At 43.4% G+C, this 13,428-nt stretch overlaps 1 protein-coding gene across 2 annotated transcripts in view; it reads left to right on the forward strand.

The window, feature by feature from the left end:
• Positions 1-13,428, forward strand: part of myo5aa (myosin VAa) — a 51,522-nt gene that overhangs the window by 33,190 nt on the left and 4,904 nt on the right. The window contains exons 21-40 of one of the 2 annotated variants that reach the window (XM_069173386.1): positions 177-416; positions 525-773; positions 1,711-1,804; positions 1,904-2,049; positions 2,240-2,353; positions 2,587-2,721; positions 2,967-3,023; positions 3,211-3,438; positions 5,537-5,637; positions 5,822-5,878; positions 7,495-7,575; positions 9,049-9,247; positions 10,193-10,258; positions 10,815-10,908; positions 11,006-11,155; positions 11,548-11,702; positions 11,940-12,029; positions 12,464-12,614; positions 12,716-12,998; positions 13,121-13,295. In XM_069173386.1, coding sequence (XP_069029487.1) covers positions 177-416; positions 525-773; positions 1,711-1,804; positions 1,904-2,049; positions 2,240-2,353; positions 2,587-2,721; positions 2,967-3,023; positions 3,211-3,438; positions 5,537-5,637; positions 5,822-5,878; positions 7,495-7,575; positions 9,049-9,247; positions 10,193-10,258; positions 10,815-10,908; positions 11,006-11,155; positions 11,548-11,702; positions 11,940-12,029; positions 12,464-12,614; positions 12,716-12,998; positions 13,121-13,295 — 2,865 coding nt within the window. The remainder of the gene's footprint in view (positions 1-176; positions 417-524; positions 774-1,710; positions 1,805-1,903; positions 2,050-2,239; positions 2,354-2,586; positions 2,722-2,966; positions 3,024-3,210; positions 3,439-5,536; positions 5,638-5,821; positions 5,879-7,494; positions 7,576-9,048; positions 9,248-10,192; positions 10,259-10,814; positions 10,909-11,005; positions 11,156-11,547; positions 11,703-11,939; positions 12,030-12,463; positions 12,615-12,715; positions 12,999-13,120; positions 13,296-13,428) is intronic. The other variant, XM_069173385.1, reaches the window with a different exon arrangement.

Genomic DNA, 13,428 nt, shown 5'->3' on the forward strand with positions numbered 1-13,428 from the left:
GCCTTTGTATTGTTGTGTGATGGAATCCTCTTATTTAACTAGAAAGCACGAGAAAAGATTTGTTTGCCACTATTTCCAGTGATATCCCCGGAAGGTCCTGAAGTTTACTTTGCCTAAAATCCATATCTGGTTCAACTTGTCTTCCTCTCCATGGCTGTCCGTGTGTCTGTCTGTAGCTGCTGCGGGAGGCCAAGGCTGTGATCATTCAGAAGCGCATCCGTGGCTGGTTGGCTCGCTGCTGGTACAAGCGCTGCCTGGTTTCCATCGTCTACCTGCAGTGCTGCATCCGCAGGATGAGGGCCAGGCATGAGTTGAAGAAGCTGAAGATTGAGGCTCGCTCAGTGGAGCACTTCAAGAAGCTCAACAAAGGCATGGAGAACAAGATCATGCAGCTGCAGAGGAGGATCGACGAGCAGGTGAGACGTTGACGTATTCTCTCTGTTTTTCTTACACACTGTGCATTGTGTTTACTTATTCATTAAATATGTTGATGTTTTGTTTTGTCATCTACCCTCTACCTCCAGACCAAGGATAACAGGTCCGTGAACGAAAAGCTGGTTAGCCTGGAGAACTCCTACACGACGGAGAGCGAGCGGATGCGTGCCGAGCTGACCCGGCTGCGTGGGGCGGAGGAGGATGCCAAGAACAAAGCCAACCAGGTGACATCCCTGCAGGAGCAGCTGGAGAAGCTGAGGAAGGAGCTGAGTGTCACACAGCAAGAGAAGAAGACCATCGAGGACTGGGCGCATACCTACAGGGACGAAATGGAGAAAGTAAGACAGGATCCACTCGTGCACCCCGACCTTTTATCGTCCATCTCCCCCGTGTACCGTGGATCTGTCACCCTTTCTCTCTCCTGCTTTGTCTTCTTCACTTTAATGAATTTCAACACTTGATTTGCTGTTATGTTGGTTTACTTAATTACGTTTTATGTTTTGTATTTCAAAGAAAACAAGTGGTTTCTTTTCTCTACCTCCCTTTGACCTCCTCATCCCTCTGACACTGTAGCTGTTAAGAATCCTTTTATTTGCTGAAAACAAAGATCGATAGAAATGGCTCCCGATAAGTAGAAGCTCCCATAGTTTCCTGGACCATATATATATATATATATATGGATATATATATATATATATCACAAAAATACATGTTTTGCCTCACTATGCATATTGGCAATTTAGGAGGCAGAGCGAACCAGGGGGAAAAGGGCACATGGTGGGCTCAGAGGGCCGTGTTGCCCCGGGGCAGGTGAGCACAGGAGAGTAGTGAGACAGTGAGGTAGCTGCTGTGTGTCAACTCTGTCGTTCTGTCTAGTTTGTTTTTGTTCATCGTTCTCCTTCATTGTCTGCCTTTACATTATCAAATCTTCAGAAAGGGCAGTTTGTCAAAACCTTTTGGTTAAAGGCTGTAGAGGAATTACTTTTTCAATGGATGATTAAAATTGTATTCTTCTTGAGCTCCTCTACACGGAGGTCAAAGGTCACACCTGCAGTAACATGACTCCTTTTCTTTCACTTCAAATAATTCTCAAAGTTTTTCTGAATGAAAGTCTTTTCGAGACTTTGGACTTACAGTATTGCGTTAGATGGTAGATGTACGGATCAAATGTGTCAGACACATTTGGTTCTGTAGAACTAAATTAAAAAAATAGCTTTTTAATTCAAGAAGCTTTACACAAGATGTGACGTGAGGATCCTGTTTGTGTGTGTTCAGATGGTCTCGGAGCTGAAGGATCAGAACGGGACGCTGAAGAAAGACAAGGACGATTTGAACAGGTTGATTCAGGAACAGAGTCAGCAGATGACAGGTATGCATCACCACCATAACTCTAAGCTGCAGCAGCAGTCATACAGAGACATTTAACTCCCAGATTAGTACAGCAAATGCTTCTCCTTTATGTTTTCAGAAAAAATGACTCGTGCGATAGTAGAGGAGACTCAGCAGCTGGAGACAGATCTGAACGAGGAGCGCTCTCGCTACCAGAATCTCCTGACAGAGCACCTTCGCCTCGAGGAGAAATACGACGACCTGAAGGAGATGGCTCTCTCCTCGGTGAGGAACACATTCACTCACGCCTACTCGGCAATTAACAAAGGATCACCTTATTCATGTACACAAGCAAACACATTTCTACACTTAGGTTTGACTTTTTAACTTCCAAAATCAGTGACACAACTGAAATACTAAACTTTTGAGTTGATAGTTTTTATGATTAAAATGCTTATTTCTCTTTCCTTCATAGAACGTCTCCAAGCCTGGACACAGGAGAACAGACTCCACCCACAGCAGCAACGAATCAGAGTACACATACAACTCAGAGTACGCCGAATTGGAAGAAGGTTCCCGTGCTGCCGAAGTAAGAAAACTGCCCTTAAGTGTATGGTCACATTTAATCAGAGGAAAATCCAGAGACATGGTTTCTACTGATAGAAAATCATTACGAGTAAAAGTGAAGTGCAGTACTGACCACGGTATAGATCAGGAAAAATCTACTTGGAAATAAAATCTAATCATAGCTTTTATGGCCTTTCATTTAAACGTTGCATTTGAATACATCTCATGGGACGTGTTTTTGTTGTTGTTGTGCAGGATGTGACTCGAGGAATCGACACCTCACTGACTCTCAAGCTGCAAAAACGTCTTACAGAACTGGAGCAAGAAAAGCAATCGCTGCGCAACGAGCTGGAAAACAAAGAGGACCAGTTCCAGCGGGCTAGGGCTAGGGTACTGGATACATCCCTTCATCAACAAATTATATTCAAACATAAAGTTTAAAACATTCAGTAGTGCTGCACGTATACCCAATGGAAAGCTTTCTGATACCATAATGTACATCTTTATTTATTTTAAAGGTCATTACAGATGTAATTAGGTTAAAGCTGCTCTAGGCAGGCCTGGTGCTGTGTTATGTAGCGCTGTATCGAGGACCAACCGGTTTCTTCATCATCACGTTCTTCTCTGTGTTTCAGGATGATGCACAGTTTAAAAAGGCCCGTGGAGCAGAGCTGGAGTACGAGTCCCTCAAGGTGAGCTGCTGTTAAGAGTAACGTAGAAATGCTGCAACACAAACACATTTATCTCCCACTGACTCCACTGAAGGACTTGATCAACTCATTTTATTCCAGTAAACTCACCTGATCGCTTCAGAAAGCTTCATTTTGTGCTTGTTCTGATGACCGTAACTCTCTGACACAGAGTCCTTTCTCTTCTCAGCGTCAGGAGCTGGAGTCAGAGAACAAGAAGCTGAAACATGACCTGGCAGACATGAGGCAAAGCCTGCTGGGTGATGCAGCCACAGGCGCCGGGGCGCCGGGCTCGCCAGCTTACAAGGTGCTCCTTGACCAGCTCAACGCCTCCTGTGAGGAGCTGGAGGTTCGCAAGGAGGAGGTGCTGATCCTGCGCTCACAGCTGGTCAGCCAGAAGGAGGCCATGCACCACAAGGTAGAGACAACATTTCATTACATTTGTCTCATCAGCATCCAAACAGAGAAAGACAGTCTGTATGTGGCATGTAATCATCTGCAAGTAGCTGTCACATGATGCCATTGTTGTTTTGCAAAGGTTCATAACTGTGAAGGCAGATGTTGGCGGATGTCACACTGCTTGTTTGCATCCACATCCTTATTTTTATGTGTTTTCAACTCTGTCCGCTTCTCTGTCTGTTTGTTTACAAGTCGTCCCAAAAAAGCCACAAATAAATCTGTCCCAAATCTCTCCGAGCTTAAAAGCTGAGAGGTTATTTACATTTTCAAAGAGATCCTGATCTCAGATATCTGCCATTATTTTTTGCATTTATAATATGGAGTATTCCGTCTTCATGAAACCCCTAAAATCTAAAACTTCTCGGTAACTTTCATTCGTTTGTGTATGAAAGAGAAACTGGAAAAAAAAACAGGATTAAAATGACATGAGCTGATCGTTTTTGGGTTAAAATCTCAACGATGTCAGATCATTGTTCACGGTGTATGTTGCTAAAGCGTTCACTGTCCCAGCATCGTGTCTAACTCTCCTGTCTCCACCTTCTCTCCTCCATCCATGCTTTCCCACAGGATGAGAAGGTACAGTTGAAAAATTTCATCATGCATGGGTGGTATGACACTTTTTCATGGACGTGTGAAACGTCCTCAGGGAAGAAATTCGATCCAAGAGAATCAGTGTTACCCGTCATCTCAGTGAAGCACACATCTAGAGGATAATCATGTTAAAGTAAATTCATTTAAAACACACCCTTTAAATAATTAAAACCCCAAAACAGCCGTATGTCTGGTATTTACACCCAGTGGACATAAAACTTAAAGTTTTAGTGTCGGTACCTAAAAATGAACAGAAAAGTCTTCAATTCCACAAAAGAGGCTTATTGTGATTTTTTTTTGAAGAAGAAGCATTTTTTGTAGGATAGGAAAATATCTCTAATATTCCTTGTTCCACTTCCACGTGCTGAATAAAATAAGTTAATCCCTGTTCTCTGGGAAATGAGGGAAATTGATGACTGAACTAAAGACAGCAGGTTGATGGAAAGAGGACAAAGAAATGAGTGAAATGTGTGAACAGTTTGAGGGCGCTCAAGGGTGGATTTTCCCTCTAAAGTAAAAACTACTTTCACCAGAACACAAACAGGGGACTCAATTATTGTCAAACGTATAAAACACAGCTCTGACAGAAAACACAGATTGGTGTTCTTCCTTTTAGAGTCTTTACATTCAAACCCTGTCTTCAACAGGATGGAGTTTGATTACCTCATCTGTCTCATCCTTTGTCTGCATTTTTGTGTCACTAAACACTTTTTGTGTCACTAAACGTCACCAAACGTTCTGCTCAGTGGTCATTTTCTAGCAACCTCTCTGCATTCATCCTGGTAAAAACAGCCAGAAATACATTGTGACGCCAAGCTTGGATGTCACCACAAAATGGAAGCTCTCTGCACGTTGAAATATGCACTTGTGAATATTATGAATTTGTGCAAACACATAAAGAAAGAAAGAAATTGAGAATAGACTGCATACAATTTCAGAATTGCTCTTTCAGAGCCCAACGTGTATGCCCAGAACATATTTAAGATCATCTGGTCTTGACAAGCTTAGCAGCTTTAGTCTCCACGGATATTTGGCCCTCAGTGTCGCATTATGCAAAAATGGAAATGGTCCTTATGTTCGTATGGCACAGCTGTCACACATCTGCCGTTTAAATACTTTAAAGGCTTTGACCTCCAGTGACCTTTCACCTCTCGCTCTCGTGTATCAGCTGATGCTCAGCTCCCAGCGCTGTCGGGCTCACACAAACACCTCTTGTGTCTTAAAACCTAGACTAAGAGTCCGCTGCTGTGAAGTGATGTTTCTCCATAGACAGATCTGTCTGTCACTGTCACACTCACAGCCTGCAGCTGCACTGATGCTGGCAGGGAGTCAATGGCTAATATTAGTGATAATCATAGTTTATGATCCTTGTGCATTTGTAGTAGTTTGGTAGCTCTGTAAATGTGGTGTTATTCCTCTTTTCTTGTCGTAACTTCTCTCCTCCTCCTTCTCTCCCCTTTTTCTAGGAGACCATGACCGAGCCTTCGGTCTACGCTGATGATGTGTCCAAACTGAAGGACGCTGATGAACTCAAGCAAGCTTACGTTGGCCTCAAAGACACCAACAGGTACTTTGTTATGGCCACTTCCCTCCTCGTCTTCACTGACTCTCTTCTGAGCCGTCACTCCATCAACCTTTTGTTTGTCTCATTTAAAATGTGTCCAAGCTCTAGATCCATTTTAAACATGTCGAATGTGTGAGCAGTGTGTGTGTGTGTGTGTGTGTTGGTGAACACCTGTTTGTCCTGTCAGATCTCCCAGGTTCATGCGTCAGCCGCTGGAAGTCAGTGATCTCCTGAGTAGGCTGAGGTAACCGATGAGACGTGGCCCATGCATCCCGGAGCAGAGCATGCATGGCCACGCTGTCGCTGAGTGCGGCTGAAAACGTTACAAATGTTCCTGAAGCTCACCCAGCTGATTTTACATCTGTAGGGGAGATAGAAGCTTGTTTGACGTTTTCTTCCATAACAGCATGACGAGCAACATAACGGCCCTAACGTTAGGTCTTACAGAACGAGGATGCACTTTGTGTTTACAGTATTTACTGACGTCAGGAGTGTTTGTGTGGCTTTGAGAGAAGTTAAAGGCTGTGAATGTCCACATGAGTTAAACTGTTCAGCATGAATGAGAGCACAGTTAAAGGCAACTCAAAATAATTCCTCTTAAAAAGTAGATGTTGGATGTTTTCAGTGGCTTCAACAGCTCTGGTCGTATGTACGAGACGGTCATAATCTCCATATTTACAGTGCAGTAGTTGTGGATGGCATAAAAGCATGAAGATGTCTGAGCTATAAGAGATCTAACCTTCAGTTTTATTGTGTAAAAGTGACTCGCACGCTGACTGTACAGCAGTGCTGCTGTAGTTTAGATGCTGTTGTAGAAGAACTCCCGTCTCAGCTTTATGGAATGAGTTTGGCATGAATATTGCATGAAATCACCCATTTATACTTTTAATTATGTCGTTATGTTTGTTTATCTTAAAGCACAGATGCACACCACACTTTTAAGGAAGTGTGTGTGTTGACAAACAAACACACTGTCTTCCTGTTTAGTTTTTTTCCATTTATTAAATCCAACTTTCCTTTGTAGTGGGCCGTGCTTATCACGTTGGCCTCAAAATCCTGGACACATACTATTATCGTGTTTACATGAACACATACTGTACACATGGAGATGTCGAAGCTGCAGGTAACTGACAGTAGGCAATTAGACCAAAGTGAACTGTGAAATTTTTACAAGATAATTAAAGCAACAACGTGAATCGTTGCTCACCAGAGCTTCATCTAAAGTTGTGCTCTGCATCACAGCACTTTTCTTCCTTTGCTGTTTGACACCTTCTTTATCCACATATTAGAGTTCAATCAACACATCTCAGTAAATGCAGGAAGAAACTCACTCCTTGAATAACACTAAGTGTAAGACACAACTAATCTAAATCCCAAAGACAGTATTATACCACTGTTCCATGCAGTGGTGCAGTAATACGAGTGAATTTGTACTAACAGGACTGTTATAGACTGTTATGTCAGTCATAGAAGGACCTCGTAACAGACAGGTTGAATGGATGAAGCACATAAATGACTGGAAGCATTTCCAGGTTTTCCTCCTCAGTGACATTCAGTGTTTTTCACACTTCAGAGTTCATTGTAATATTATGACACGTAATATTATGGCATGAATATAGGTTTGTGTTTTTTTTATACACACACACACACACACACACACACACACACACACACACACACACACACACACACACACACACACACACACACACACACACACACACACACACACACACACACACTTCAGATTAAAACATTCTTCTTCATGTCCTTGTGTAAAACCTTCTCCGCCGCCCAACCGTCCCTCATCTTTCTTTTTGCCATTGTGTTGTTCATGTCTTTGTGTTGTGTGTCGGTCAGATCCGCTGCTCCAGACTTCCATAAGCTGAATGAGGACGGAGAGCTGTGGCTGGTTAATCAGGGCTTAAAGGAGACCAGCAGGTGTAACCCAGTTTCAAACACTGGCGTGGTTTTTGAGCATGTTATGTTTTCACAGGGAAGAATGTGTGCTGCTGTTTTTCTTCATTCACACCGTTTCTGTCACACACTTCATCAACCTTTCAGAGTTTTCTCTCACATCCATCTAATTTTTCCGATACACTCTCACACAGTACTTTACAGGGTCGTATAAAATAAGAAAAGTGGTCCAATTACTACATGTTTTGCATAATATATTGTAATTCATACAAGGTTTTGGTTTGATTTTCCCGTTTTATTTATGGTAGTGCAGCGAATTTGTCTTCATCCTGTTACTAACCTTGTTTTGCTCATTTATAATGACAACCCATTAAATATTGTAACTCGGTATCCGCTGCCGACGTTGCTTCAGATAGTGCTTTCATGCTTTGATGCATCCCGCTAGTGATGCTAGATGGACTGGATTAGCTCTTTCTTCTCCAACAGCTCACTATTTACAAGAAGTTCCTGACCTGAAATAGTTCTTCAGAAACACGATTGAACTCAGATCTCTCAGTGCTTCAAACTAAACTCTCTGTTTTCTATTTGTTACCTGTATGCCCCTTAAAATTACACATTGAGAAAAGACATTTTTAGACAACCAATTAAAGTTTCACTGTGGAGTTTGAGACTTCTAGCAGACCTACTATGGAGCTGTCTCCCTGTTAGTTTGTAGATGCACGTCTTTGTGCACCGCTGACACGATCCACGGTCTTAACAAAGGTGTCACACTGACTGATCTACAGGAAATGGTGAGACACCGAGACAGCAAAAAAGAAGAATACAAGTTGGATTTACACTACATATCAAATTCGCTTTACTGATATTTTATGAGGAAGGAAATGCAAGACCGCAGGCATTCCCCTCATTGCACACTGAAAGTAAACAATTTTTTTTTTTAATTTACAATCAAACTCCACAGGGTTCCTTTAATATTGCGTATACTTGCTGCTGCTGTAGCTTTTCCTGAAAGAATACTGCATGTTAGTTAGTTTTTTGCCAAAGGGAAACTGAACTTGTGTCGCTCCACCTGCCCAGTCTCTGAGCCTGACCTCTGACCTCTGACCACTGACTACTGACAGAAACGAGTGGAGCTTAATGACGCGGCAGAATGAATGAATGTTGTTCAGAGAGGCTGGACTCTGGGCTGCTGGTGTCTGCACAGCATGCTGCTGCTGTCCTGCATCCCCACTTTCTGGTGGAAACTAAACTTCTCTCTACACTGGGAGTCTCACTGTTTCTCTCACTCACATTAAGATGCTGATTTTATTTTAATCTCCTGTATTTCTTCTCTCTCTCCTCTTTATTCCCTGTGTTTTTCATTCCCAACATTTTGCATATCAACACACTCCACCTACCTGTCTACCCTCCTTCCTTGTTTCGTCTTCTGCACTGTCCTCCCTTCTCCCTCTGGACTCACCCCCCCATCCCCCGTCCCCCCCTTCCCCGCCTCCTCAGGTTGTTGGAGCACCAGCTGCAGACTCAGCGGAGAACGTACGATAATGAGGTGGAGTCGCTTCGCGGAGAGCTGCAGAATGTCAAAGAGGAGAACAACCGTCAGCAGCAGCTCTTGGCCCAAAACCTCCAGCTGCCTCCGGAGGCCCGAATCGAAGCCAGTCTGCAACACGAGATCACCCGGCTCACCAACGAGAACCTGGTACGCTGGAACGCATCTTCACACACAGACACACGCAGGCTGAGGAGAGGCGGTGACTTCAAGTTCAGTTTATTTAAAAGCGTCATAGTACACTTTAAGGTTAAAATATAAACATCAGACACACACAGGCTTAACATTTTTTTTTTTAAAGAGTTAACGTAACAACAACAACGACCGAGGTAACTAGTTTTATGCCTGGATGTAGATTTGAAAGCACTTTTTACGGTTTAGCTTTTTTTTTTGCTCACACTATACTTTAATACAAATCAATCACTACTAGTTTTTCTCCAGTGAACATCTTGAACGATTATTTGAACACTGAAATCTGTACATCTGGTATTTGCTTTCAGTGACAGCAAAGGTAACAACGACTGTTGTATCATAACTCCTATTGTTTCTATCCAGATTTTTTTCCAACAGAGTGCAAAGTTAACAACCAAAAAATAAAGTCGAATGTCAGTGCGTTATTTATTTAATTGTCCCTGTCAATAATGATGATATTCTAACATAAAGAGCATGAGGACCACCTCCAACTGTGCACGGTTGGTGTTTATGACGGTACTTCACACAGATGACGTATAAAAAAAAAATACAAAAGATAGGTTTCCGGTTTTAATGGAAGTGCTAATAAATCACTCTGCTGCTTTCAAAACAAGACCGTCCTCCAGAAGGACAGCAGGCACAAACTCTAATGTTCTTTTTAAATGATAAATCATTAAAACTATCAATTACTATCACTAATACAGTTCCATTGTCTTCAAAATAGAAATAACAATTTTTTTTTTAAACTACTGGAGGAATCTGCGATTGTTAATTTGAGCGTGCATTTTGTCACTCAAGCTGTTTGGGTTTGATTCCCATTCGAGCCACACATACCAAAACTAAAACAACCACCCTAACACTGTGTCACACACACTCATCTGTGTGGATGGTGTCACTTGGCAGGAACTCATGGCCGAGGACCCCACAGCGTCCCAAGAGGCTCGAGTCATCATTTTGCGCCGAATGGTTGTATGTAGAGACGGAGTGTGTTTGCCTGCATGTGTGTGTGAGAACTAACTGAGGTTGTGTGTCGCTCTAACTCTCTCCAGCAGTGTCGTCTAACTCACAGCGGAGCAGCTTTGCACCGCTTTCTCTTTTCTAACAGCCAGCGAGTCCTGAAATCTTTCTGCCTCTGAACAATCAATCAGCACGGTTGAAATCAACCCTTGTTTGTTCGTTCGTTTGTTTGTTTGTTTCCCAAGAAATTACATTTTTAAAACATAAATGAACGAATTTAGGACCTCAGATGTTTTTAATATGTTTTTTTGATGTTATTATTGTATTGACATACTTACATATGTTTTCCTCTTCAATTTATGTGTTCTTTATCTTCCGCCCTTTTCATTCCTGTATTTGAGCTGTTGATGCAAAGCCACTAATTTACAAAGTGTTGAATTACTCCTTTTAACCACTGGAGGGCAGCGATGTGACTTAGTCAGAGTCAGACAAGGTCTACGGCTTGTCCTCACATCACTTCTCTGTGTCTCTTTCTCTCTCCTTCACTCCACCCCGCGGCCCGTTTTAGGATCTCATGGAGCAGCTGGAGAAGCAGGACCGAACCATCCGCAAGCTCAAGAAGCAGCTAAAGGTTTACTCCAAGAGGATTGGAGAGATGGGAGGTACGGGACAAATCACCAGTCAGCTAAAGCTCTGTAGATATACGTGTTTGGTGTTACAGAATATTACCTGACATGTCATATGACGTGTGTCTCCCAGCGGGTCAAACCGAGGGCCAGACGTCTCCGGGACAGGTGGTGGACGAGCCCATCCACCCCGTCAACATTCCCCGCAGGGAGAAGGACTTCCAAGGCATGCTGGAGTACAAGAAGGAGGATGAACTGAAGCTGGTCAAGAATCTCATCCTGGGTAAGAACCAGCAAGCCAAGGGAGGTTCCTACAGACCGTCTTGTGTTTCTTTATGGCTGCAGGAAAATACTGAGGAACAAAGACCGTTAGTAATTGCAATGGTTCACTTTATAGCACCTGGTGCCTAATCTTAATGTTTATTTCATGCCGACCTTTCTCAATAAAGAGTTCAAATGAGATGAAAAATATCCATAAATCTAATCCGACAAAGGCGGATCAATAAGTTAACGGTTCACATTACGGTGCCGCACTCCATTTGCGCGCAACAGGAGCAGTCTCAGGATTTATCAATCCACCCTCGCTCATCAAACTGAAGGATTCATTAACAGTTTGTACAATACAAAATCAAAAAGAATAGTCTCAGCAAAGTCTTTCCGCCTCTGTCTCTCCAGAGCTGAAGCCTCGCGGTGTAGCTGTCAATCTGATCCCAGGTCTGCCTGCCTACATCCTGTTCATGTGTTTGAGACATGCAGACTACGTCAACGATGACCAGAAGGTCCGCACTCTGCTCACATCAACCATCAACAGCATTAAGAAGATCTTGAAGGTACGTATGCTTGATATGTGATGCCGATCCGGAGGAGAGGACAGAAGACTTCAGTAATTTGGTCATTACATCTGTTGAGTGATTTATTTGTGATGAGATTTGTACCTCCGGTTAGCGGTGTGTGAACCACATGAGTAATACTAAGAGATATTTCTCTGGCTGGTGTCAGAGTTGTGGTCAAAGGGTTACTACTGGGAACAGTCTTCGCTGACTACATATTCTTCCTCTTGCTGTCAGAAACGAGGAGATGACTTTGAGACCGTCTCTTTCTGGCTGTCCAACACCTGCCGCTTCCTGCACTGTCTGAAACAGTACAGCGGAGACGAGGTGAGAGCAACACACCGGCACACAATGCACACAAACACCGAAACGCTCACGCCTCTTCACACACATTGATAGATACAGATCATTATTCTGGTCAGTTTAATGAAACATGTCTAAAAAAAAATCCATCAAGGTTGTGGGCTGTATTCATTTTACTAATCGGAGGGAATTAAAAGGTTTGCAGTATGTTTTCTGATCCTGATTTATTTCAAACAAACCACTGTTAATGCATCATCAACAAAACAACAGGCTGACAAAATATAAAAGACAGAATTAACTGCTTGTTGTTCTTTATTATTATTTTTGATTCATTATTGTGTTACTAATGATGTATATAAATGTCACAGATTGGAAGTGAACAGTATTTTATTTTGATATTAAAACTTTTTGATTTGTACCTTCTCTAACTCGTATTTTTCTGTGTCTGTGTGTCTCAGGCCTTCATGAGGCACAACACATCGCGGCAGAACGAACACTGTCTGTCCAACTTCGACCTGGCGGAGTACAGACAAGTGATCAGTGACCTGGCCATCCAGATCTACCAGCAGCTCATCAAATGCATGGAGAACATCCTGCAGCCCATGATAGGTGTGTGCATTATGACTGTATTCATAATAAGCGCTTGTCTTTCTTGCATACAGACATAGATCCAGCTGGTAAGTGTGTGTACGTGTGCGTGTTCCCTGTAGTCTCCGGCATGCTGGAACACGAGACCATCCAGGGCGTGTCGGGGGTGAAGCCCACAGGTCTCCGTAAGCGGACGTCCAGTATCGCCGACGAGGGCACCTACACCCTGGAATCCATCCTGCGGCAGCTCAGCGCCTTCCACTCCACCATGTGCCAGCACGGCACCGACCCCGAGCTCATCAAGCAGGTGGTGAAGCAGCAGTTCTACATCATCGGAGCCGTCACCCTCAACAACCTGCTGCTACGCAAGGACATGTGCTCCTGGAGCAAAGGCATGCAGATCAGGTAGGAGGTGTCGCTGAAGCTGCACTGCTACATGTCGTGTTTTATTGTTTTGAGATCATTTACATTTATCGTGTGTGTGTGCGTGTGCGTGTGTGTGCGTGTGCGTGTGCGTGTGTGTGCAGGTACAATGTGAGCCAGCTGGAGGAGTGGCTCAGAGACAAAGGTCTGATGACTTGCGGAGCCAAAGAGACCCTGGAGCCTCTGATCCAGGCCGCTCAGCTGCTGCAGGTGAAGAAGAAGACGGACGAGGACGCCGAGGCCATCTGCTCCATGTGCCTGGCTCTGACCACTGCTCAGGTAAACTGTCCTGTCACTCACTGCTCTACAGTCAAACAAACAAGATCAGCCTTTTATAGCATTTGTTCTCATCTTCAGCCTGTCTAAAGGTTCAGTGTGGCTGAAATACAATATAATATTCATATTTTTGTGT

This window comes from Embiotoca jacksoni, unplaced genomic scaffold (genome assembly GCF_022577435.1).
Source record: "Embiotoca jacksoni isolate LCO1_2020_lvr unplaced genomic scaffold, fEmbJac1.0.p SCAF_6, whole genome shotgun sequence".
In the NCBI taxonomy this organism is placed as follows: domain Eukaryota; kingdom Metazoa; phylum Chordata; class Actinopteri; family Embiotocidae; genus Embiotoca; species Embiotoca jacksoni.